Below are 27613 nucleotides of genomic sequence, written 5' to 3'. Positions count from 1 at the left end.
AGGATTCAAGATTAGTTTTGTGAATTTTTCCTTCTACGATTGAGATTTCCTTGGATTTATCTTGTTTGCTTTATTCTCGTGTTATGATGGAGAAAGTTAGGGACGGACTCAGAAATTTTCATCACCAGGAAAACCTAATACTGGAAAAAAAAGGCAAATGCAAATTTATTGATTCAAATAGTAAGTATATTATTTATGTGCTTGAAAAGAAAATCGAATGATCAGTCAAATTTAAATTAGATTTTGCTTATACTTTGCACTTAAACCTTCATAACTTACCTTTCAAGCGTCCTCCTTGGAAAGCCCCTCGTGGATCTAAAATTGGCAGCCAAAGCCTATTTTTTTTCCCAATTTCTTTTTGACTGATGAACTAATTCTCTTATTATTTGGCAAATTCTATTTAATTGTCAACATCTAAATTTACCAATTACATAGAAAAGTACCCCGATTTATTTGGTGACTTCCCAATTTTTCTAGATTAAGTTGCTCGATGGAAAAGTTAATAAAAAAACAAAAAAATGTTGGTAGCTAAGTCAAATGAGATCTGATAATTGGTTGAAAGCTTAATCAAAGAAAAGATTGACAAATAAGAGTTAGTAAATTTAAGGCACAATAAAGAACAGTGAATGAAAAATTGATCAAAAAATAAGAAAAGTTGGTAATTAAAAAAATAAACTTGGTAAGTAATTCATATAAGAGTTAGTGACTCAACTAATTGATAATTTAAATGGAGAAAAGTAGATAAGTCATTCTAATTAAAGTCGGTAATGTTAAGGCATTTTTGAGAAATGCTACTAGAAGTTTATAGATGATTAAAAAAAAAATGATAATTAAAATTTGAAGGTATTACCCTTTTATTTTTTGTTTTCTTGTTGGGTTATGATATGCAACTCCATGTGTCTACATTTCTTAGACATTTCATTTGATTCTCACCCCATACGCTCGGTCACTTGTTGGGCTTAGGGCCATTTCTCAGTCCTTCCTTCAATCATGTCTCTGTCACTTCTCATTTTCCTAGATGACCATCGCTCATTGACCACTGTCCCACACATAGTTCTTGCAACTTCCTTGAAAGGCATCATGACGTGTTTTCCATCATCTCGGTCTTGTAAAATCACCATAAAACGTGGTTGGGTTAAAATCTTGAAAAATCCTAAACCGATACATCGTGATAAATTTACTTAAACTATATTTTTGACCACCATAAACCCTAAATTTGTATACCTTTGATAAATTTATCAAATTGATATACTTGTGACAAATTTACCCTATGTTAGTTTTTGTTAAATTTTACTGTCAAATTATTAAGTTAAATGACATGGTCGGTTAATCGATATACCAATTTAGGATTTTTCGCTCCGTTTTTTACTGTTTACAATTTTTATGATTTTTTGTGGTATTAATTCAATTTATTTGTTACAAATTTACTAGTTTGGGGTTTTTTGCGGTCAAATAAATTAGTTTGGGGTAAATTTGTCATAAATATACCAGTTTAGGGTTTTTTTATGGTTGGTTGGGGTAAATTTGCCAGGTGTACCAGTTTGAGATTTTTCATGGTAAAAAAAAATAATTTGGAGTAAATTTGTCACAAATGTACTAGTTTGGGGTTTTTCAAAGTATTAATCCAAACGTGGTGTGATCTATTTCATAAATTTAGGAGGTGTGGCTAAGATAAAAAGAAAAAGGAGCTGTTTATACTCTTTCCTTGGACTTAAACCACCTTACAAGTGATTTTTTTTTATTTTGAGATTACTATTTTCCCAACACTTACGTTCAAACAAAAGTACTTACATGCATAAAAAACCCTAGGTTTCTCAAGGTAAATGTTACCCCGAACCTCGAGTGCGTACACATTCCTCGGTGGTCTATAGAATTTTGCGACGTTCCTAGGACTCGTCGCCGACCCTTTTCATTTTATTGCACATGCGGAAGTGAATTAACTAATCCCCTGACAACAACAAACATGAGATAGAAAAGTAGGACAACCAATTTCAAATCAAGTACACTTTCATAAACACCTCAAGCTTATACAGAAGGTCTATCTCATAAAGAACTTCTTGAGCCACCTATGCTCCCGACCCTTCCGTTTCAAGCTCGGGTTCTTCACCTTTGGGGACCTGAAAATGTTATTTAATAACAGTGAGATGCAAATCTCAGCGAAGTTCTTCCCTAATCCCCGATTAGTACATCAACTCAACTCGAGGTATCTCTTCATAACCGTCCCACAAACAAATCAAAGATTAACAACCAACAATCAATAGTCGGTTCGCATGCAACCTTACAGTATGCCATACCCGCACATCATAACTCAACATAGTACACGCAATATACATGGCCATTAGATGATGTAGTTCATCAATCACATACAAATTGTGTTACAAGCAATCTTACTGGCCATGGCCACACAAACGCGTGTATGGGGTAGGCGCGGACGCACCGCCATCCCTCATCCTAGCCCAGTATTGTTCTCTTTGGGCCCCGCATTGGCGCGGACAAACCGCCATCCCAGTCGGGCCACCCCTCAAGGCTTTGTTCTTAGTACAATGGAAGCATGTGTGAAATGCGTTATCGGTTCATGTGTGCATGCCATACACAATTTGCTCAACTCATGCATGACTAGAACTAAAGATGCCATGATTCTCATGCGTTCTTGCACATTAGTGCACCACACAACACAAATCGATCAATTACATGGATTCCAGTCAATGCAACGAGATAATTGTTTTCGGCATAACTAGGTATCGTCTCGCACCATTGAGCACGGCAACGTTTACATCTAGACGACATTCCATATATAAGCATCGGCCCGGACCTCCACTACGACCGTCATCCATTGACTTGGGGCATTCCCGAATGAGCATCGTTCGGCCATAAAGGCTCGTGACGGCATCTCATATCATTCATGCATTCATTCAATTTTGGCTCGGGACACCGTGCATTGCACTCAAATACCTCAATTAAAATGGTGATCCCAGCCTATTTTCTTAATATTAGAAATACATGGTAAAATAATCGTGTGTGGGACACGGTTAGATCGAATCAGAAAAATTTGTGTCATCTCTTTTAAAATCCCACAATTTGATATAGTATTTAAAAACACTTTCGGCATTCAAAACGACACCCGATATTTTCTAATTAAATACCAACAATTTATAATCACCATATTATTGCACAAAACATCACCCAATTCATGCGGATGCCTATGTATTTACATCCATTCACTTCATAAAATTAATACACATGAAATTAGACCGCTTTTCATTCTCGGGTGAATAGTGCACATGAACAATGTTTTGTGAACAGTGTCGCGTGAACAGTAACTCATGAACAATGCGTCATGAATAGTGAAATTCCAGAATTCAATAACTAATAAATTAAATCCACAAGTCATTAAAATCATTAATTAAAGAAAGAAAAGCATCAAGAACCATCATTAAACTAAAATCAATCCTAATTTACAGAAATCGGGCCTTCACGCGTCTCCAAGTTTAAATCCAGAAACCTAACCATTCGAGCTCAAAAATTCCCAAATTTGAATATGTTGTAAAGGACATGTAAATGAACATTTTTCATGAAGACACTAAGACCCAAATCCTTTTGGATTCGGCCCAGTAACTCACTCAATCCAGCGCTAAAATTAGGTCCGTTCTCAGAAAGTCAGTTTTCGAAATCAGTTTGGTTTGAAGTCTTAAACATGTCCGTTTGATTTGAAATTTGTGTATGTTGAACTAAAAGAGGTGAAAAACAACTTTTATGCATAAACCATTTTAAAATTCGAACTACAAGAGTCAATAAAATCCCCTAGAATCCTAAAAGGTCACTAGTTCCAGCGAAAATTGCAGTTCTGTTTGAAAATGGTGGAGCTAATATCTCCTGCTTTTGAGTCCCTAAAAATCTTAAGAAAAATATATGTTGTATCTTAGGATGTTTAAAAAAATTTAAAAATTTAGAAGACGTCGGCTGTAGATTCTTGACTGGTTTTAATCTACAAAAATTACAAAGAAGATGACATCCAGGAACCAGTTATGAAGAACAGCCTTTGTTTTCACCCAAATCATCCTCAAATGTGTTAATCTCACAAATTAGACTAACATTAATCATTCTAATGCTAGTCTAACCATTCTAACGTATAACTAACCCATACTTAAGTTAGTTTAAACCATTCTTAAACCTAATCAACATCCTAAGCAAGTTTAGGCACTAATCAAAGGATTATGAGCTAAATTCACTCAACGGCAATTCCGACGACATGAGCGCGACAACGGTGGCAAGGGCTACGAAATCATAAGGCTCGCAACTTGAATGGCGACGGTTCGTTGAAGTTGAGCTCAAGGCCAAGGGCGCTCGGCTTGAGCGGACGGCGTGCAATGGTGAGGATGATGGTGAGCCGAGTGGATGATGAAGCTATAGAAAATGAAAGCAAATAAATGGAGGTGAAAGAAGATGGGGGTGCTATGATAGAAATGGAGTATGCGTGGGGGAAAGAAGAGAAAGAGAGAACGGGAGAGAAAAAGAAAAGAAGAAGGGAGGGGATGTTGTCGAGAGGAGAAAGGGGGAAGAGGAGAGAGAAAGAATAAAGTAATGGAGGGGAAGTTGCAGGGAAATTGCAGCAGAAGAGTTGGCGTAGGTGAGGGGCTGGAAAAGTGGGAGAGAGAGAGGGAGAAAAAGGAAGAAAGAGAGAAGAAAAGAGGAGAAAAAGGGGGGTGAAAGTTTCCATAGAAAGAGGGAAACGTGAAGGAGAAGAGAGAGAAGAAAAGAGAAGAATAAGACTTTCGGCCGAAGGAAGAGGAAGTGTGAAGGGAAGATAAAGAGGGAGAGAGAAGAAAAAGAATAATAGTAATATCATTATTATTTTTCTTTTTCTTCCAATCTCCGATTTTTCATTCGATAATTTTTTTTTAGAAATTTCGGGATGTCACAATAAATGCATTAAAAAAGGGATAAATTTTAGTGGAAGGTGCCACTATAGTTGTAGTGAACTTGCTTTGGGTAAAATGTATTAGTAGCATATATGTTGTTGATATCTAAAATTTTGCAATCCAATTAGTTGTTAATTGCATTAAAAATTTAGAAATTGACCCCGATCTCTAATGAAAAATCAACAATTGCATTTTGCATATTCGTTGCATTTTTCATCCATTATTTAATCCATATATTTACATTGGACGGGGCGAGTAGATTTAAGTGAATTATGTCAAACTTCCTCAATAAATTGGATTGAGCCAATAAGAGCATAAAATTCTTGCCAAGTGCATAAAACACCAAGTGGCCGAAATTTATAAATGGGAGAACTAAGAGGTGCCAAGGTGAAAAAATTTAATTCATTAGAGTAAATTCGGGGATATGGACAATAATTTTATGGACAAAAATTTCAAAGGACATTGCAGGAATGTCTTCGCAACCACATCAGGCAAGATTGGTTCCATTTCAATGGCTGAGATTCTTCCATCCCAATCAAAGGGCCTATATTGGTGGGAACAATGCAAGATCGTTGCCCTTGCCCTCCCATCCCTCCCCTCCCTATTCCTCTGGCCTTCGGGCCCAAAAAATTAAGATATTATAATTATATCCCTAATCACTAAGGACCTTTTCCATATCCGAAATGGAACACCCTTTCTCCAAGGGAATTTCCCACGGGATTCACCTGCGCCTAAACACCCGAATCACGGGTCCCTTCCCCTCCCTATCCTTTGGCCGTTTGAAGCCCACGCGATAACCAACCCGTTTTCCACAAATGTCCTTTCTCCGGGAGGTAAATTGCGCGCGCACATTGGTGGGAACCTGCCCAAAAGATCGAATCGCCTCCCCTTCCCCTCCCCTATTCCTCTCCCTTCGGCCCAAAAAATTAAGATATTATTTTCCCTAACCTCTCTTTCCCATCCTTTCTCCACGGTAAGTTTCCAAGAACCTGCCCCAAAGACTTGAATCACCTCCCAAAAAATTAAGATATTATAATAATATTCCTAACCACTCTTTCCCACATCGGTCCTTTCTTCTGGTAAATTTCCAAGAACCTGCCCTAAAGGAATCACCTCCCAAAAATTAAGATATTATAATAATATCCCTAACCACTCTTTTCCACATCTGTCTTTCTCCACAGTAAATTTCCAAGAACCTACCCCAAAGGAAAAAATATTGGGTGGTCCGGGACCACCATCCTCTGGCCCACGTGTATGGGGAAGCCGGAAAAGGACGAAAATCGGGGATATTATACGCTCTCTCCCTTTCACTTTTTCTCCTATGTGGCGCCCTTTTTCCACGGTGACGTGGCGGTCCCGGACCAAGAATTTTCTCGCCCCAAAGACTCGAATCACCTCCCCTTCCCCTTTTTTTTCGACCCAAAAAGAGAAAAAACCCCAGCGCACGCTCGAGTCGACACCAAGCACATCATCATTAATGCATCACGGTCGTAAACATCGAGAGAAACGACAAAAGGAAAACAATAAATTAAAAAGGAAAAGATGAGAGCCAATCTAGGTTAGGATTGGTCGGTCAACAAGAAAGAATATCGGAATGTCAGGTTTGAGAGATAAAATATTGAAAGTAATATATATTTATTTTAAAACAAGAAAGGTGAGATTAAAAAAGAAAAAAAAAAACAAAAAAAGGTAAAAATTCGATTGGAACGAGCTTCCTCACAACCGTTAAGACACGCAACAATTGAGAGGACGGCTGCCATTTGTTCAGACAAAAAGAAAGAGAAAAAAGTAAAAAGTCTAAAAATAAGACACTAAAAAGAAACAATTTGATTGTCTTTTTTTTTTTTTTGTCGAAATGGAAATATATTAAATAGCTCGGAAGTCTGAGTAGAAAAGACTTGAATTTAAACAAATTGAAGCCGAAAGGGTTGGACGCCTCGTTGATCAAATTCTCCAATATTGAACAGCTGGTCTCATCTTAGGGCGTTTGCACTTTTGGCTTATTTCAGATCTGAGGTAACGAGCCTTCGTCACCATGCGCTTTCTTCTTTGAGTTCGCCTGATTTGTAAAGCAGAGATTCTTCGCCTTGGCTAAGCTGATGATTTTCTTTGGGTTCGGTTTCTGTTGGCGAAAAATTGTGTTGTTCCTCTCTTTCCAGGTCTGCCAGAGTACTGTGGCTAGGAGATTGAAACTTGTTGAGGTATGGGTGAAATCTTGAAGCCATTCATCTATTCGATGAAGGCCGAAGTGTGAGATGTGGATCTGTTAGGCTGGGTCTTGCCAAACTTCTCGGTGTCGTTGCTGGTTTCGTCCGGCGGTCTGGTTTGCTTTCTCTTCGGAATTCTCGAGACCTTGTTGCCGGCTTGCCCATCGCCGCCGCCCCCTCACCATTCACCGCGCCCGCTGCTGGCTGACCCATCGTCGCGCCTCTACCTAGCTTGCCGGCTCTCTTCGTCGCGCTCAGCACATCCTGCGGCAACTGCAGCCGCGACAGCGGCTTGCCGGCTTATTCTAACGCCGCAGCAGCAGTCCCAGGCGGTTTCCGGTGATTCCAGGTGGCATCCTGGCTCCACTTGACGCCACCGCTTGCTGTTTTGTTTCCTCTGCTACGTTTCATTTCCTTTCGCAGGTTGCATAGAGCAGGCTAGCATTGATCGAACCCACACCGTTGCCGCCAAGCCGAGGCCGACCAACAAACCTTTACCGTTGCATTTTTTGTTCTAGCGAACCTGTCTGGAATATGCTGCTGGATCGCCATCCTGCTCTGGCTGACGTTCCACCGGTCGACGTAAAGCTCCCCGCCCTGGTCCCGATTCTCAGAAACAAATACTTCAAACTAGGTAATTTCTCAAACCAATTCGATTTAATTATTCGTTGCCGTGTTTGCAATTATTGATTATCTAATTTGATATTATTTGATAATGATCTTGATTTGTTTAAAATTTTTTGGCATCTCCATGTTAGGAAATTCCTATTTTGAACAGTGTGTATAGTTGATAATTCGATCTGTAGGCATTAAGATCGGGTTATGGATTGCATAATCAAATTTTAAAAAAATTTGATAATAATTTTAAGTTTCCTTATACGTAAACTTTAATTCAATAAAAAATTACCTAAACCAATCATTGGACGTAAATGAATATAAATTAACAAAGTTTCATAATCTTATATTCTTCCACTCTGTTTTTAGAAATGCATATCTAAATAAAATTAAGGAGCACCTAAAATAGTCACTAATCCAGCTTTTTCAGATTTATTTTCTTGTTGCTTTTTACTCTTAGGAGTACAATAAAGTAACTCAAAAAAAGCATCACGTTGCTCATGACCTAAAGATCAGGCCAGTCAAAGCGTCTTAGGATAGTTGGTTTGCATCTGACGCTATTCAAGATCGAGGTGCAACTCTCTCTCTCTCTCTCTCTCTTTTGGATTGTCATCTGGTCAAGTGTTACTTGATTGACATTAAGATTTCTGATATATAATAAGAAGGGGAATAAGTTACACTTGAGTTCCCTTCTTTCTATATATCAGAAATCTTAATTTCATTAAGGGCCATTTCTTCTTTTCTTTTCCCGTTTTTAGGTACACGTGTTTCTTAATTATAGTGACTTGACTCCAGTGGATCCCAGGCCAGCCATCATCGCTGTGCAGATTAATGGTGATTCTGATTTGTAAGAACACATTATCTTGCACTTTATATTTGAATAAATATTTTAAATCTTACCAAGATAGTAAAAAGGTTTTGCTTTCTAGAAAGCACCAAACTAGTCCTAAGAAAACTCAGCTACCATGAGCATTATGTGTCATTTGTGAAACCAAACAATGCATGTACTTACATCTATCAATAATTAAGAAAGTAAGGTAACATGGAGCTTAGTGGTTGAACCACATAATCACAAATTTCCATCTCCTCCCTCTCCCTTAAAATTAATTAGACATATTACTTTACCAAAAAGTAGAAAAAATAATTATTCATCACATTTGATTTAATATAACTTTTCTAGAGCAATACACTAACGTCAACATGCCTTCCTTATCTTCGGTTTACTTAGACTTTGACTTGACTCTGTTGGGCCATGGTTATCGGAAAACAGAAACTCAATTTCACAGGTCTCGAACTAACATGAACTTACTGGAGTTGCATTTCCCAGGACTCCACTTGTAGAGTTCATATCTCGGACATTTCATTTGGTTCTCACCCCATTTCACCAGTCAACTTGTGGGGCTTAGGACATTTCTTAATCCTTTAATCATATCTCTGCAATTTCTCTCAATCAATGCCGCGACAGGACAAATGGAAACTGAGCTTGGCTCACCTACCTGACCATCGCTCGTTGGCCCCTATTAAAGCATGTCAATTCTTTTGTGATTTGCTTTCAGAATTTTAGCAGACGCAGCTGAGATGAAAAGAAAAAGGAGCTCTTCTTCGGAAATTGGATTCACATGCCATGGCTCATCCGGGAATTGAGTATGACGTGTTCTTGAGTTTTCGAGGACTGGATACTCGCACTACCTTCACAGATTATCTTTATCATACCTTGCTGGATAAGGGTATCAGTGTTTTCATAGACAAGCAAGGGATCGACATTGGGGAAGAGATCGGTCCCGAGATTTTTCAGGCCATCAATGACTCAAAAATGTGCATTCCCATCTTCTCCACAGGCTACGCCTCTAGTAGCTGGTGCCTACGTGAATTGGAACACATGATGGAGTGTAGGAAAACTAACAAACTAGAGGTTATGCCCATTTTCTATGATGTGGAACCCTCGACGTGAAGCTTGAAACCAAAGTGTATAGGGATGCTCTAACTTTGCGGGAAGAAAAACACGGTGCTGAGATTGTGCAGCGCTGGATGGAGGCACTTAAGGAAGTTACTGGAATCAAGGGATGGGACACCAAGAGCATAGGGTAATTTTAACTCACTCAACTCCATCTTCCCTTTTATCTCTGTTTCTTTTGCTTGAATGTGGATTATGAATTGAAGAGCACAATTTTTTCTTAGTTCTAGACCAAAAATTGTGATGGATATTGCATGCAATTCTACACTCCATTGTCTCAAGACTCGAGGATTACCATCTGACATAAACATTATAACCTATCGAATTAGATTGAATAGAACTAGAGAATCATGTATTTATTCTTTTGTTCGTTGGGTCCAATCTGCATAACTTCGTGTTAATGTTTGATCTTGCAAGTGTACAAGTTTGCCACCAATCTTATAATTCACTTGATTATGTTGTGTGTCCTAACACAGCCATGGAGAACTTGCACAATTGATTGCTCGGAAAGTGTTGGTTAAGCTTAAGGTGTCTTTTGTTCGAATATCCGATCATTTAGTTGGAATGGACGACTCAGTGGATAGAGTAGTAGGTTTATTGGATGTCAACTATAAGGATATAAGGCTCATTGGAATTTGCGGGATGGGTGGAATAGGCAAGACAACTCTTGCCAAGGTTGTTTACCACAAGCTATCTACTAATTTTGAGAATCACAGCTTCATTTCAAATATCCGAGAGTCTGATCTATTAACGTGCAGAGGCAATTAGTCTTTGATATCGGTGGTGACATAGGAGATGAACTTCGTAGCATTGATCATGGGATGAATATGATCCAAAATCGATTTTGCAGAAAGAAAGTTCTTATATTTCTTGATGATGTAGATCATAGAAGCCAACTTATGGCATTAGTTGCAAAGGCAGAATGGTTTGGTTTGGGAAGTAGAATAGTTGTCACAACAAGAGACAAAGGTGTTTTAAATGGATTCCAAGATCAATTTGGACATTGTTTGATTTATGAGGCTAAGGAACTCAACAATCCGGAAGCTCTTCAACTTTTTAGCAAGCATACCTTTAGAAGCAACTCTCCTCCAAATGAATTCTTGAGTCTATCTATGGAAGTTACTAGAAAAGCCGGAGGGCTTCCTTTGGCTATCGAAGTGATTGGCTCGTATTTATATGGAAAAACGAAAGCGGTGTGGCAAGATACATTGAAAAAGATGGATTATTGTCAGCATAGGGATGTGAAGGAAAAGTTAATGTTGAGTTATCAGGCATTAGATCATCTGCAACAACAAATATTTCTTGATATCGCTTGCTTTCTAGCTGGACAAGATAAGAGCTATGCATATTACATGTGGGATGACTGTGGATTTTTTTCCAAGTGAGGGGATTGATATTCTGCTTTTAATGTCCTTAGTGAAGATTGGAGAGGAGAATGAACTATGGATGCATGATCAGCTTAAGGACTTAGGTAGGACCATTATGTATGAAGAAAATTGCAAAGACCCCACAAAGGGTTCTCGAGTGTGGTGGGCTTGGCAAGGTGGTATGAATATTGTCCAGCAAAAGAAGGTAGTATTAGTCTAAGTGCACCCTTGTATTCTTTTTTCATTGTAGAAAACTTCCTTGGTCTGTTTTGCCTTTATTTTGGGCTCTATTTGGAACTCCTCAATTGAACCGGCTCTTTCTCAATTTAGGGAACCGGAACTGTTGCAGCGTACTATAATCAATCTAGGTGCCTCTCCAAGACTATGTTTTGACATCAAAAGACTTTATCGAAGTGCCAAATATTAGATTTCTCAAATTGTCTGATTGCACTCTCTCCGGAGATTTTGGGGATCTCTTTTAGAATTGAGATGGCTTACTTGGTATGATTGTCCAAAAGAAATGCAGGCAACCAACTTTTGCCCAAAAATCTAGTCATCCTTAAACTATGGGGAAGAGCTCAATAGATGAACATTGGGGTGGTTGGACTCAACTCAAGGTATGTATGTGTGCAAATAATTTGGGATAACATGTTATATTTTCTTCTAGTCACACCAGCTCTTGTGTCGCACGTGATCGTTGATCGTCATCCTTGATCTCTTTATTATTATTATTTTATTGAAGTCTATTGGTTTAATTCATAAAACAACTCTTGGTCTTGAAGAAGGCTTATGACACCAATCCCTCATTCTATAGGTCTGAAACTTAACCGTTGTGTTTTCACTAGAAAAACATCAAATCAAACATTTACTTTTCATTTATGTCGAAGATTCATTCAAGCGATAATGCCACTTGTATATCCCCGGTGAAGATACTTTGGTCAATGAAAAGACTGGTACCCTTGACCACTTTTATTTGTTGATTCAATATTGTGTTCATAGATATTTTGTTGTGTTAATGGAGAGAATTTAACTTGTGCAGATTTTTCAAATTGCATTTTCATTTTTACCTAATCAAACAATTAACTTACCAAAAAAAGAAAAAAGATGTTATGATTTGGTTGATGGTCATCAATTTGCATTGCATTTTATAGGTTTACATTGATATTATGTTATTGCTGTTTTACCATTTATGCCAATTCTTCTCCAATGGCTTTCTTCAATTCAAATTGATTGTAGTTGCATGATTAAAGGGTATTGTAATTTGGACATTCTATGTTACTAGTAACTACATTTTTGGGTTGCACAATAAATAAATGTAATGACTTGATTAGATATTCATACATATTTCGTGATTTCTATAATTTGTAGGGTTGTTAGATTGTCTAATGGAATAAATGTCATCGCTTAATATCTATTGACTAACATTACTATTTAAAGAACAATTTATAAACGTTCACATTGTTTGGAGTTCCCTAATCCCCAACTAGTTGTCACAAATAATAAATGTTTAAAGTTGAGTGAAATATAAGTAGTGGCCATCTATAATATAAAAGGATGCGATGCAAAAGAAAAAGCAAACGATGGAGAGAAATTAACAAACCAATAAAAATTGGCAAATAAATTTGAATTTGCAAACTGATTTATTTTGAACATCAATACTGTTAAATGAACATTATACTCTTCTGAGCTTATGTGAAAGCTAATACGACCCTTATTTTAATAAATGAAATGCACAAAAACAAAAGTAAAGTGCAAATATAAATTAGTTTATAGTCAGAAAACATGTGAAATTATTTTCTATATTGAAATTTAGAAGATATATTCACATAGGAACAATCGTAGAGTTTACAGCCATAAGTACTCGTGGTAAGGACAAAATCGCTAATTTGATGACGAAGTTGGAAAGGAATGTTATAATTTAAACATAGATCTATGTTCTTTTATTGGTTGTTGGGGACAACATTGGAAGAAATGAAGGGTGACGAAGAGTGGTTTTCGTTTAAGTTAGGAATGCATGTATGGAGTATTTATAAAGTTACTTTTATGGAATGGTTGCTTAGTCGATATATTTGCTCATGTTTTGCAAATCTAATATAAATTAAACTCATTGGATATACATAATCATTTGACAGATGGCTACAAGATTGAAGGTCCTTGATCTGTCGTATTGCAGAATGTTGAAAGAAATTCCTGAGCTCTCTGCATTTTTATCCTTAGAAAAATTAATTCTAAAGGGGTGTGCAATGCTTACGAAAGTTCCGACTCGATCGGAATACTGAAATACTTAGTTGAGTTGGATGTCTCATTCACAAGCATTGTAGAGTTGCCAAATAGCATTGTCAATGTAAAGAGCTTGAAAGTGTTGAAGATTGCGGGTAGTTGCATGCAAAAGTTACACGATGTCATTGGGATGATGGAAAAACTTGAGGAAATTTCTGGGAGAGTATTGCCGGATGCTAGAAGTGATTTCTAGTGATATTGTGAGACTACCATTCTTGCGGATTTTGAAATTAACAGGAGCTTGTCATGAGAATGTACCAAATGCTTCCACAGAGTTCGGTAAGTATATCTATCCTCACATGTTTGAGAAAAAGATTCGGAGATCTCCAATTTAGTGAGTCTAAAAAATCTGAAATTATGTTTTCCCATAACATTCTAGATGTTATCATTTATAAGAGTAGTGTTGATTATATTCTGTCTTTTATTATTCGATGTGGGAGTAATTTAAGAATAGATCGATTTTCTTTTATTTGTTGTTGGGGACAACATTGAAATAAGTGTGACGAAGAGTGGTTTTGGCTTAAGTTAGGAATGCATATATAGAGTATTTATAAGGTTATTTTGGTGGAATGCTTACTTGGTCAATATATTTACTTATCTCCTGCAAAACTAACATAAATTAAACTTGTTGGATATACATAATCATTTGACGGTGGCTAAAGGATCGAAGGTCATTGATCTGTCGTATTGCAAAATGTTGAAAGAAATTCTGAGCTCTCTGCATTTTTATCCTTAGAAAAATTAATTCTAAAAGGGTGTGAAATACTTACGAAACTTTCCGACTCGATGGAATGCTGAAATACTTAGTTGAGTTGGATGTCTCATTCACAAGCATTGTAGAGTTGCCAAATAGCATTGTCAATCTAAAGAGCTTGAAAGTGTTGAAGATTGGCGGTAGTTGCATGCAAAAGTTACACGATGTCATTGGGATGATGGAAAAACTTGAAATTTATGGAGAGGATTGCCGGATGCTAGAAGTGATTCCTAGTGATATTGTGAGACTACCATTCTTACAGATTTTGAAATTAATAGGAATTTGTGATATGAATTACCAAAGCTTACAGAATTCGGAAAGTATATCTATCCTCACATGTTTGAGAAAAGATTCGAGATCTCAATTTATTGAGTCTAAAAAATCTGAAATTATGTTTTCCCATAACATTTTAGATGTTATCATTTATAAAGAAGTGTTAATTATATTCTATCTTTTATTATTCGATGTGTGAGTAATTTAATATCGATCGATTTTCTTTTATTTGTTGTTGGGACAACTTTGAAATAAGTGTGACTAAGAGTGGTTTTGGCTTAAATAGAAATGCATATATAGAGTATTTATAAAGGTTATTTTGGTGGAATGTTGCTTGGTTGATATATTTACTTATCTCTTGCAAACTAACATAAATTAAACTTGTTGGATATACATAATCATTTGACGGTGGCTATAGGATCGAAGGTCATTGATCTGTCGTACTGCATAATGTTGAAAGAAATTCCTGAGCTCTCTGCATTTTTATCCTTAGAAAAATTAATTCTAAAGGGGTGTGCAATGCTTACGAAAGTTTCCGACTCGATCGGAATGCTGAAATACTTAGTTGAGTTGGATGTCTCATTCACAAGCATTGTAGAGTTGCCAAATAGCATTGTCAATGTAAAGAGCTTGAAAGTGTTGAAGATTGGCGGCAGTTGCATGCAAAAGTTACGATGTCATTGGGATGATGGAAAAACTTGAGGAAATTTATGGAGAGGATTGCCGGATGCTAGAAGTGATTCTAGTGATATTATGAGACTACCATTCTTGCGGATTTTGAAATTAACAGGAACTGTGATATGAATGTACCAATGCCTCCACGAGTTTGGTAAGTATAACTATCCTCACATGTTTGAGAAAAGATTCAGATATCTCCAATTTATTGAGTCAAAAAAAAATCTTGAAATTTATGTTTTCCCATAACATTCTAGATTTTATCATTTATAAGAGTAGTGTTGATTATATTCTGTCTTTTATTATTCGATGTGGGAGTAATTTAAGAATAGATGGATTTTCTTTTATTTGTTGTTGGTGACAACTTTGAAATAAGTGTGACGAAGAGTGGTTTTGGCTTACGTTAGAATGCATATATAGAGTATTTATACGGTTATTTTGGTGGAATGCTTGCTTGATCGATATATTTACTTATCTCCTGCAAAACTAACATAAATTAAACTTGTTGGATATACATAATCATTTGACAGGTGGCTAAAGGATCGAAGGTGATTGATCTGTCGCATTGTAAAATGTTGAAAGAATTTCCTGAGCTCTCTACATTTTTATCCTTTGATAAATTAATTCTAAAGGGGTGTAAAATGCTTACGAAAGTTTCTGACTCGATTGGAATGCTGAAATACTTAGTTGAGTTGGATGTCTCATTCACAAGCATTGTGGAGTTGCCAAATAGCATTGTCAATCTAAAGAGTTTGAAAGTGTTGAAGATTGGCGGCGGTTGCATGCAAAAGTTACCGATGCCATTGGGATGATGGAAAAACTTGAGGAAATTTATGGAGAGGATTGTCGGATGCTAGAAGTGATTCCTAGTGATATTATGAGACTACCATTCTTGCGGATTTTGAAATTAACAGGAACTTGTCATATGAATGTACCAATGCTTCCACATAGTTGGGTAAGTATATCTATCCTCACATGTTTAATTAAAAGATTCGAGATCTCCAATTTATCGAGTCTAAAAAATGTGAAATTATGTTTTCACATAACATTCTAGATGTTATCATTTATACGAGTAGTGTTAATTATATTCTTTCTTTTATTATTGGATGTGGGAGTAATTTAAAAATAAATGGATTTTCTTTTATTTGTTGTTGGGGACAACTTTGAAATAAGTGTGACGAAGAGTGGTTTTAGCTTAAGTTAGAAATGCATATATGGAGTATTTATAAGTTATTTTGGTGGAATGGTTGTTTGGTCGATATATTTACTTATCTCTTCCAAAACTAACATAAATTAAACTTGTTTGGATATACATAATCATTTGATAGGTGGCTACAAGATTGAAGGTCATTGATCTATCGTATTGCATAATGTTGAAAGAAATTCCTGAGCTCTCTGCATTTTTATCCTTAGAAAAATTAATTTAAAGGGGTGTGCAATGCTTACGAAAGTTTCCGACTCAATCGGAATGTTGAAATATTTAGTTGAGTTGGATGTCTCATTCACAAGTATTGTAGAGTTGCCAAAATAGCATTCTCAATCTAAAGAGTTTGAAAGTGTTGAAGATGATGGTAGTTGCATGCAAAAGTTACCGATTCCATTGGGATGATGGAAAAACTTGAGGAAATTTATGGAGAGAATTGCCGGATGTTAGAAGTGATTCCTAGTGATATTGTGAGACTACCATTCTTGCGGATTTTGAAATTAACAGGAATTAATGATATGAATGTACCAATGCTTCCACGGAGTTCGGTAAGTATATCTATCCTCACATGTTTGAGAAAAAGATTCGGAGATCTCCAATTTATTGAGTCTAAAAATGTGAACTTGTGTTTTTCCATAACATTCTAGATGTTATCATTTATAAGAGTAGTGTTGAATATATTTCTGTCTTTTATTATTTGATGTGGGAGTAATTTAAAAATAGATAGATTTTCTTTTATTTGTTGTTGGGGACAACTTTGAAATAAGTGTGAGGAAGAGTGGTTTTGGCTTGCGTTAGGAATGCATATATAGAGTATTTATAAAAACGGTTATTTTGGTGGAATGTTTGCTTAGTCGATATATTTACTTATCTCCTGCAAAACTAACATAAATTAAACTTGTTGGATATACATAATCATTTGACAGGTGGCTACGGGATCGAAGGTCATTGATCTGTCGTATTGCAGAATGTTGAAAGAAATTCTGAGCTCTCTACATTTTTAACCATAGAAAAATTAATTCTAAAGGGTGTGCAATGCTTACGAAAGTTTCCGACTCAATCGGAATGCTGAAATACTTAGTTGAGTTGGATGTCTCATTGACAAATATTGTGGAGTTGCCAAATAACATTGTCAACCTAAAGAGTTTGAAAGTGTTGAAGATTGGCGGCAGTTGCATGCAAAAGTTACGATGCCATTGGGATGATGGAAAACTTGAGGAAATTTATGGAGAGGATTGCTGGATGCTAGAAGTGATTCCTAGTGATATTATGAGACTACCATTCTTGCGGATTTTGAAATTAATAGGAACTAATGATATGAATGTACCAATGCTCCACAGAGTTCGGTAAGTATATCTATTCTCACATGTTTGAGAAAAGATTCAGATATCTCCAATTTATTGAGTCTAAAAAATCTGAAATCATGTTTTCCCATAACATTCTAGACGTTATCATTTATAAAGTAGTGTTGATTTTATTCTGTCTTTTATTATTCGATGTGTGAATAATTTAAGTATAGTTTGATTTTGTTTTATTTGTTGTTGGGACAACTTTGAAATAAGTGTGAGGAAGAGTGGTTTTGGCTTACGTTAGGAATGGATATTTGGATTATTTATTTGGTTATTTTGGTTGAATGGTTGCTTGGTCGATATATTTACTTATCTCATGCAACACTAACATAAATTAAACTTGTTTGATATATAATCATTTGACAGGTGGCTACAGGATCGAAGGTGATTGATCTGTCGTACTGCAAAATGTTGAAAGAATTGCCTGAGCTCTCTACATTTTTATCCTTAGAAAAATTAATTCTAAAGGGGTGTAAAATGCTTACGAAACTTTCGGAGTCGGTCGGAATGTTAAAATATTTAGTTGAGCTGGATGTCTCATTCACAAGCATTGTGGAGTTGCCAAATAGCATTGTCAATCTTAAGAGTTTGAAAGTGTTGAAGATTGGCGGTAGTTGCATGCAAAAGTTACCTGATGTCATTGGGATGATGGAAAAACTTGAGGAAATTTATGGAGAGGTTTGCCGGATGCTAGAAGTGATTCCTAGTGATATTGTGAGACTACCATTCTTGCGGATTTTGAAATTAACAGGAACTTGTGATATGAATGTACCAAATGCTTCCACAGAGTTCGGTAAGTATATATATCTTCACATGTTTGAGAAAAAGATTAGAGATCTCCAATTTATCGAGTCAAAAAAATCTTAATTTATGTTTTCCCATAACATTCTAGATTTTATCATTTAGAATAGTAGTGTTGATTATATTCTTTCTTTTATTATTCGATGTGGGAGTAATTTAAAAATAAATCGATTTTCTTTTATTTGTTGTTGGTGACAACTTTGAAATAAGTGTGATGAAGAGTGGTTTTGGCTTACGTTAGGAATGCATATATAAATTATTTATAAATGTTATTTTGGTGGAATGGTTGATTGGTCGATATATTTACTTATCTCTTGCAAAACTAACATAAATTAAACTTGTTGGATATACATAATCATTTGACAGGTGGCTAAAGGATCGAAGGTGATTGATCTGTCGCATTGCAAAATGTTGAAAGAATTCTGAGCTCTCTACATTTTTATCCTTCGATAAATTAATTCTAAAGGGGTGTGAAATGCTTACGAAACTTTCTGACTCCATTGGAATGCTGAAATACTTAGTTGAGTTGGATGTCTCATTCACAAGCATTGTGGAGTTGCCAAAACATTGTCAATCTAAAGAGTTTGAAAGTGTTGAAGATTGGCGGCAGTTGCATGCAAAAGTTACCTGATGCCATTGGGATGATGGAAAACTTGAGGAAATTTATGGAGAGGATTGCCGGATGCTAGAAGTGATTTCTAGTGATATTATGAGACTACCATTCTTGCGGATTTTGAAATTAACAGGAACTTGTGATATGAATTTTCAAAGCTTCCACATAGTTGGGTAAGTATATCTATCCTCAAATGTTTTAGAAAAAGATTTAGAGATCTTCAATTTATTGAGTCTAAAAATGTGAAATTATGTTTTCACATAACATTCTAGATGTTCTCATTTATACGAGTAGTGTTGATTATATTCTTTCTTTTATTATTCGATGTGGTGAGTAATTTAAAAATAGATGGATTTTATTTTATTTGTTGTTGGGGACAACTTTGAAATAAGTGTGACAAAGAGTGGTTTTGGCTTACGTTAGAAATGGATATTTGGATATTTATACGGTTATTTTGGTGGAATGGTTGCTTGGTCGATATATTTACTTATCTCCTGCAAAACTAACATAAATTAAACTTGTTTGCTATACATAATCATTAGATAGGTGGCTACAGGATCGAAGGTGATTGATCTATCGTATTGCAAAATGTTGAAAGAATTTCTGAGCTCTCTGCATTTTATCCTTCGATAAATTAATTTTAAATGGGTGTGAAATGCTTACGAAACTTTCTAAATCGTCGGAATGCTGAAATACTTAGTTGAGTTGGATGTCTCATTGACAAGCATTGTGGAGTTGCCAAATAGCATTGTCAATCTAAAGAGTTTGAAAGTGTTGAAGATTGGCGGTAGTTGCATGCAAAAGTTACCGATACCATTGGGATGATGGAAAAACTTGAGGAAATTTATGGAGAGGATTGCCGGATGGTAGAAGTGATTCCTATTAACATTATGAGACTACCATTCTTGCGGATTTTGAAATTATCAGGAACTTGTGATATGAATGTACCAAATCTTCCACAGAGTTCGGTAAGTATATCTATCCTCACGTGTTTTGGAAAAAGATTTGGAGATCTTCAATTTATCGAGTGTAAACAATGTGAAATTATGTTTTCACATAACATTCTAGATGTTCTCATTTATACGAGTAGTGTTGATTATTTTCTGTCTTTTATTATTCAATGTGTGTGTAATTTATGTATAGTTTGATTTTGTGTTATTTGTTGTTGGGGATAACTTTGAAATAAGTGTGAAGAAGAGTGGTTTTGGCTTGCGTTAGGAATGGATATTTGGATTATTTATTCGGTTATTTTGGTTGAATGGTTGCTTGGTCGATATATTTACTTATCTCTTGCAACACTAACATAAATTAAACTTGTTTGATATACATAATCATTTGACAGGTGGCTAAAGAATCGAAGGTGATTGATCTGTCGTATTGCAAAATGTTGAAAGAATTTCCTGAGCTCTCTACATTTTTATCCTTTGATAAATTAATTCTAAAGGGGTGTGAAATGCTTACGAAACTTTCAGAGTCGATCGGAATGCTGAAATACTTAGTTGAGTTGGATGTCTCATTCACAAGTATTGTGGAGTTGCCAAATAGCATTGTCAATCTAAAGAGTTTGAAAGTGTTGAAGATTGGCGGCAGTTGCATGCAAAAGTTACGATGCCATTGGGATGATGGAAACACTTGAGGAAATTTATGGAGAAGGTTGCTGGATGCTAAAAGTGATTCCTAGTGATATTATGAGACTACCATTCTTGCGGATTTTAAAATTAACAGGAACTTGTGATCTGAATTTTCAAATGCTTCCACAGACTTCGGTAAGTATATCTATATTCACATGTTTGAGAAAAAGATTAGGATATCTCCAATTTATTGAGTCTAAAAAATCTGAAATCATGTTTTGCTTATAACATTCTAGACGTTATCATTTATAAATGTAGTGTTGATTTTATTCTGTCTTTTATTATTCGATGTGTGAATAATTTAAGTATAGTTTGATTTTGTTTTATTTGTTGTTACGGACAACTTTGAAATAAGTGTGAAGAAGAGTGGTTTTGGCTTACGTTAGGAATGGATATTTGGATTATTTATAAGGTTATTTTGGTTGAATGGTTGTTTGGTCGATATATTTACTTATCTTTGCAACACTAATATAAATTAAACTTGTTTGATATATATAATCATTTGATAGGTGGCTACATGATCGAAGGTCATTGATTTGTCGTACTGTAAAATGTTGAAAGAATTGCCCTGAGCTCTCTACATTTTTATCCTTCGATAAATTAATTCTAAATGGGTGTAAAATGCTTACGAAACTTTCCGACTCGATCGAAATGTTAAAATATTTAGTTGAGCTGGATGTCTCATTCACAAGCATTGTGGAGTTGCCAAATACCATTGTCAATCTTAAGAGTTTGAAAGTGTTGAAGATTGGCGGCAGTTGCATGAAAAAGTTACCGATGCCATTGTGATGATGGAAAACTTGAGGAAATTTATGGAGAGAATTGCCGGATGGTAGAAGTGATTCCTAATGACTTTATGAGATTACCATTCTTGCGGATTTTGAAATTAACATGAACTTATAATATGAATGTACAAATGCTTCCACAGATTTGGGTAAGTATATTTATCATCACATGTTTGAGAAAAGATTAGGATATCTCAATTTATTGAGTCTAAAAAATCTGAACACATGTATTCCCATAACATTCTAGATGTAATCATTTATAAGAGTAGTGTTGATTATATTCTTTCTTTTATTATTCGATGTGTGAGTAATTTAAGTATAGTTGGATGTTCTTTTATTTGTTGTTGGGGACAACTTTGAAATAAGTGTGAGGAAGAGTGGTTTTGGCTTACGTTAGGAATGGATATTTGGATTATTTATTAAGGTTATTTTGGTTGAAAGGTTTCTTGGTCGATATATTTAATTATCTCTTGCAAAACTAACATAAATTAAACTTGTTTGATATACATAATCATTTGACAGGTGGCTACGGGATCGAAGGTCATTGATCTGTCGTACTGCAAAATGTTGAAAGAATTGCCTGAGCTCTCTACATTTTTATCATTCGATAAATTAATTCTAAAGGGGTGTGAAATGCTTACGAAACTTTCAGAGTCGGTCGGAATGTTCAAATACTTAGTTGAGTTGGATGTCTCATTCACAAGCATTGTAGAGTTGCCAAATAGCATTGTCAATCTAAAGAGTTTGAAAGTGTTGAAGATTGGCGGCAGTTGCATGCAAAAGTTACCTGATGCCATTGTGATGATGGGGAAACTTGAGGAAATTTATGGCGAGGATTGCCAAATGCTAGAAGTGATTTCTAGTGATATTATGAGACTACCATTCTTGCGGATTTTGAAATTAACAGGAACTTGTGATATGAATATACCAAAGCTTCCACATAGTTGGGTAAGTATATCTATCCTCACATGTTTTAGAAAAAGATTTGGAGATCTTCAATTTATCAAGTCTAAAAATGTGAAATTATGTTTTTAAAACATTCTAGATGTTCTCATTTATACGAGTAGTGTTGATGATATTATTTCTTTTATTATTCGATGTGGGAGTAATTTAAAAATAGATGAATTTTGTTTTATTTGTTGTTGGGGACAACTTTGAAATAAGTGTGACGAAAGAGTAGTTTTGGCTTAAGTTAGAAATGCATATTTAGATTATTTATAGGTTATTTTGGTGGAAAGGTTGGTTGGTCGATATATTTAATTATCTCTTTCAAAACTAACATAAATTAAACTTGTTTGATATACATAATCATTTGGACAGGTGGCTACAAAATCGAAGTGTCATTGATCTGTCGTACTGCAAAATGTTGAAAGAATTTCCCGAGCTCTCTACATTTTTATCCTTTGATAAATTAATTTTAAAGGGGTGTGAAATACTTACGAAACTTTCCGAGTCGATCGGAATGCTGAAATACTTAGTTGAGTTGGATGTCTCATTCACAAGCATTGTGGAGTTGCCAAATAGCATTGTCAATCTAAAGAGTTTGAAAGTGTTGAAGATTGGCGGCGAGTTGCATGCAAAAGTTACACGATGCCATTGGGATGATGGAAAAACTTGAGGAAATTTATGGAGAGGATTGCCGGATGCTAGAAGTGATTCCTAGTGACATTATGAGACTACCATTCTTGCGGATTTTAAAATTAACAGGAACTTGTGATATGAATGTACCAAAAGCTTCCACAGATTGGGTAAGTATATCTATCCTCACATATTTGAGAAAAAGATTCGGAGATCTCAATTTATCGAGTCTAAAAATGTGAAATTATGTTTTTCCCATAACATTCTAGATGTTGTCATTTATACGAGTAGTGTTGATTATTTCCTTTCTTTTATTATTCAATGTGTGTGTAATTTATGGATAGTTTGATTTTGTTTTATTTGTTGTTGGGGATAACTTTGAAATAAGTGTGAGGAAAAGTAGTTTTGGCTTGCGTTAGGAATGGATATTTGGATTATTTTAAGGTTATTTTGGTTGAAAGGTTGCTTGGTCGATATATTTAATTATCTCTTGCAAAACTAACATAAATTAAACTTGTTTGATATACATAATCATTTGACAGGTGGCTACAAAATCGAAGGTCATTGATCTGTCGTATTGCAAAACATTGAAAGAAATTCCTGAGACTCTCTCCATTTTTATCCTTTAGAAAATTAATTCTAAAGGGGTGTGAAATGCTTACGAAACTTTCCGACTCGATCGGAATGTTGAAATACTTAGTTGAGTTGGATGTCTCATTCACAAGCATTGTGGAGTTGCCAAATACCATTGTCAATCTAAAGAGTTTGAAAGTGTTGAAGATTGGCGGCAGCTGCATGCAAAAGTTAGCTGATGTCATTGGGATGATGGAAAACTTGAGGAAATTTATGGAGAGGATTGCGGATGCTGAAGTGATTCCTAGTGATATTATGAGACTACCATTCTTGCGGATTTTGAAATTAACAGGAACTTGGGATATGAATGTACCAAAGCTTCCACATAGTTGGGTAAGTATATCTATCTTCACATGTTTGAGAAAAAGATTCCAAGAGCTCCAATTTATTGAGTCTTAAAAATGTGAAATTATGTTTTTAAAACATTCTAGATGTTGTCATTTATAAAGTAGTGTTAATTATATTCATTTCTTTTATTATTCGATGTGCAAGTAATTTAAGGATAGATGAATTTTGTTTTATTTGTTGTTGGGGACAACTTTGAAATAAGTGTGAAGAAGAGTGGTTTTGGCTTACGTTAGGAATGGATATTTAGAGTATTTATAAGGTTATTTTGATGGAAATGTTGGTTTCTCGATATATTTAATTATCTCTTTGCAAAACTAACATAAATTAAACTAGTTTGAATATACAAAATCATTTGACAGGTGGCTATAGGATTGAAGGTCATTGATTTGTCGTACTGCAAAATGTTGAAAGAAATTCCTGAGCTCTCTGCATTTTTATCCTAGAAAATTAATTTTAAAGGGGTGTGAAATGACGAAACTTTCGACTCGTCGGAATGCTAAAATACTTAGTTGAGTTGGATGTCTCATTCACAAGCATTGTGGAGTTGCCAAATAGCATTGTCAATCTAAAGAGGTTGAAAGTGTTGAAGATTGGCGGAGTTGCATGCAAAAGTTACCTAATGCCATTGGGATGATGGAAAAACTTGAGGAAATTTATGGAGAGGATTGCCGGATGTAGAAGTGATTCCTAATGATATTATGAGACTACCATTCTTGCGGATTTTGAAATTAACAGGAACTTGTGATATGAATGTACCAAAGCTTCCACAGAGTTGGGTAAGTATATCTATCCTCACATGTTTGAGAAAAAGATTCGGAGATCTCCAATTTATCGAGTCTAAAAAATGTGAAATTATGTTTTTAATAACATTCTAGATGTTATCATTTATAGAGTAGTGTTGATTATATCCTTTCATTTATTATTCGATGTGGAGTAATTTAAGGATAGATTAATTTTCTTTTATTTGTTGTTGGGGACAACTTTGAAATAAGTGTGACGAAGAGTAGTTTTGGCTTACGTTAGGAATGGATATTTGGAGTATTTAAGGTTATTTTGGTGGAATGGTTTCTTGGTCGATATATTTAATTATCTCTTTCAAAACTAACATAAATTAAACTTGTTGGATATACATAATCATTTGACAGGTGGCTACAAAATCGAAGGTCATTGATTTGTCGTACTGCAAAACATTGAAAGAAATTCCTGAGCTTTCTGCATTTTTATCCTTAGATAAATTAATTCTAAAGGGGTGTGAAATGCTTACGAAACTTTCGACTCGTCGGAATGCTCAAATACTTAGTTGAGTTGGATGTCTCATTCACAAGCATTGTGGAGTTGCCAAATAGCATTGTCAATTTAAAGAGTTTGAAAGTGTTGAAGATTGGCGGTAGTTGCATGCAAAAGTTAGCTGATGCCATTGGGATGATGGAAAAACTTGAGGAAATTTATGGAGAGGATTGCCGGAATGCTAGAAGTGATTTCTAGTGATATTATGAGACTACCATTCTTGCGGATTTTGAAATTAACAGGAACTTGTGTGGAGAATGTACCAAAGCTTCCACAGAGTTCGGTAAGTCTATATCTATCCTCACATGTTTTAGAAAAAGATTCGGAGATCTTCAATTTAGTTAGTCTAGAAAATTTGAAGTTATGTTTTCCGATAAAATTCTAGATGTTATCATTTATAAGAGTAGTGTTGATTATATTCTATCTTTTATTATTTGATGTGGGAGTAATTTAAAATTAGATGGATTTTCTTTTATTTGTTGTTGGGGACAACTTTGAAATAAGTGTGATTAAGAGTGGTTTTGGCTTAACGTTAAGAATGGATATTTGGATTATTTATAAGGTTATTTTTGGTGGAATGGTTGCTTGGTCGATATATTTACTTATCTCCTGCAAAACTAACATAAATTAAACTTTTTGGATATACATAATCATTTGACAGGTGGCTACAAGATCGAAGGTCATTGATCTGTCATACTGCAGAATGTTGAAAGAAATTCCGAGCTCTCTGCATTTTTATCCTTAGAAAAATTAATTCTAAAGGGGTGTGAAATGCTTACGAAACTTTCTGAGTCGATCGGAATGTTGAAGGTACTTAGTTGAGTTGGATGTCTCATTCACAAGCATTGTGGAGTTGCCAAATAGCATTGTCTATCTAAAGAGTTTGAAAGTGTTGAAGATTGGCGGCAGCTGCATGCAAAAGTTACCTGATGTCATTGGGATGATGGAAAAACTTGAGGAAATTTATGGAGAGGATTGCGGAATGCTAGAAGTGATTCCTAGTGAAATTATGAGACTACCATTCTTGCGGATTTTGAAATTAACAGGAACTTGTGTAGAGAATGTACCAAAACTTCCACGAGTTCGGTAAGTCTATATCTATCCTCACATGTTTTAGAAAAGATTCGGAGATCTTCAATTTAGTTTGTCTAAAAAATTTGGAGTTATGTTTTCCGATAAAATTCTAGATGTTATCATTTGTAAGAGTAGTGTTGATTATATTCTGTTTTTATTATTTGATGTGGGAGTAATTTGAGAATAGATCGATTTTCTTTTATTTGTTGTTGGGGACAACTTTGAAATGCGTGTGATGAAGAGTTGTTTTGGCTTAAGTTAAGAATGCATATATAGAGTATTTATAAGGTTATTTTTGTGGAATGGTTGCTTGGTTGATATATTTACTTATCTCTGCAAAACTAACATAAATTAAACTTGTTGGATATACATAATCATTTGCCAGGTGGCTACAAGATTGAAGGTCCTTGATCTGTCGTACTGCAGAATGTTGAAAGAAATTCCTGAGCTCTCTGCATTTTTATCCTTAGAAAAATTAATTCTAAAGGGGTGTGAAATGCTTACGAAACTTTCCGACTCGATTGGAATGCTGAAATACTTAGTTGAGTTGGATGTCTCTTGCACAAGTATTGTAGAGTTGCCAAATAGCATTGTGAATCTAAAGAGCTTGGTAGTGTTGGAGATTGGTGGCGTTGCATGCAAAAGTTACCGATGCCGGTGGGATGATGGAGAAACTTGAGTAAATTTATGGAGAGGGTTGCAAGAAGCTAGAAGTGATTCCTAGTGATATTGTGAGATTAACATCCTTGCAGATTTTGGAATCAATAGAGACTCGTGTGGAGAATGTACCAATGCTTCTAGAGAATTTGGTTAGTCTATGTCTATCCTCACATGTTTTAGAAAAAGATTTGGATATCTCTAATTTAGTGAGTAAAAAAGCTGAAATTATGTTTTCCCATAACATTGTAGATGTTATTGTTTATGAGAGTAGTGTTGGTCATAATTCTGTCTTTTATTTTTCAATGTGGCGGTAATTTAAGAATAGATTCATTTTCTTTTTTTTGTTGTTGGGAACAACATTGGAAGAAATGAAAGAAGTGTGACGAAGAGCGATTTTGGCTTAAGTTAGTAATGCATGTTTAGAGTATTTATAAAGTCATTTTTATGAAGTACTTGCTTGGTGAATATATTTGGTTATGTTTTGCAAAATTAATATAAATTAAACTTGTTGGATATACATAATTATTTGGATAGGTGACTACAAGATTGAAGGTCCTTGATTTGTACTGCGGAAGGTTGAAAGAAACTCTTGAGCTTTTTGCATTT

General features: G+C 35.3%; 3 protein-coding genes and 1 non-coding gene across 5 annotated transcripts; all 4 read left to right on the top strand.

Moving 5' to 3' along the window:
* The first annotated feature begins 7684 nt into the window (after positions 1–7684).
* Positions 7685–13912, top strand: LOC104441098. Its single transcript, XR_005550543.1, has 5 exons — positions 7685–7760; positions 9298–9825; positions 10172–11267; positions 11393–11679; positions 13195–13912. It is a non-coding gene; the product is annotated as an uncharacterized LOC104441098 (transcript).
* Positions 13913–15619: 1707 nt separating this feature from the next.
* LOC104431351 (disease resistance protein RPV1-like) lies at positions 15620–18464 on the top strand. Its single transcript, XM_039310716.1, has 3 exons — positions 15620–15999; positions 16373–16796; positions 17964–18464. The coding sequence occupies exons 2-3, from the start codon at positions 16650–16652 to the stop codon at positions 18462–18464; spliced, it is 648 nt and encodes a 215-aa protein (XP_039166650.1). The 5' UTR covers positions 15620–15999; positions 16373–16649.
* Positions 18465–19674: 1210 nt separating this feature from the next.
* LOC120292500 (disease resistance protein TAO1-like) lies at positions 19675–22462 on the top strand. The gene is made up of 2 exons (XM_039310715.1): positions 19675–20777; positions 21950–22462. Exons 1-2 carry the CDS (start codon positions 20631–20633, stop codon positions 22460–22462), a joined length of 660 nt encoding a protein of 219 aa, XP_039166649.1. The 5' UTR covers positions 19675–20630.
* A 2018-nt stretch (positions 22463–24480) lies between these two features.
* On the top strand, positions 24481–27287 carry LOC120292919 (disease resistance protein TAO1-like). 2 transcript variants are annotated; one of them, XR_005550542.1, is made up of 3 exons: positions 24481–24762; positions 25132–25556; positions 26733–27287. XR_005550542.1 is itself a non-coding variant. In XM_039311476.1 (2 exons), exons 1-2 carry the CDS (start codon positions 25434–25436, stop codon positions 27024–27026), a joined length of 417 nt encoding a protein of 138 aa, XP_039167410.1. In that variant the 5' UTR covers positions 25031–25433; the 3' UTR covers positions 27027–27287. The 2 variants fall into 2 exon arrangements, 1 of the variants encoding a protein (XP_039167410.1); XM_039311476.1 differs by lacking the exon at positions 24481–24762 and having other exon boundaries at positions 25031–25556.
* The last annotated feature ends 326 nt before the right edge of the window (positions 27288–27613 follow it).

Source organism: Eucalyptus grandis, chromosome 4 (assembly GCF_016545825.1).
Source record: "Eucalyptus grandis isolate ANBG69807.140 chromosome 4, ASM1654582v1, whole genome shotgun sequence".
NCBI lineage: Eukaryota > Viridiplantae > Streptophyta > Magnoliopsida > Myrtales > Myrtaceae > Eucalyptus > Eucalyptus grandis.
This window is presented reverse-complemented; position numbering and strand designations above follow the sequence as displayed.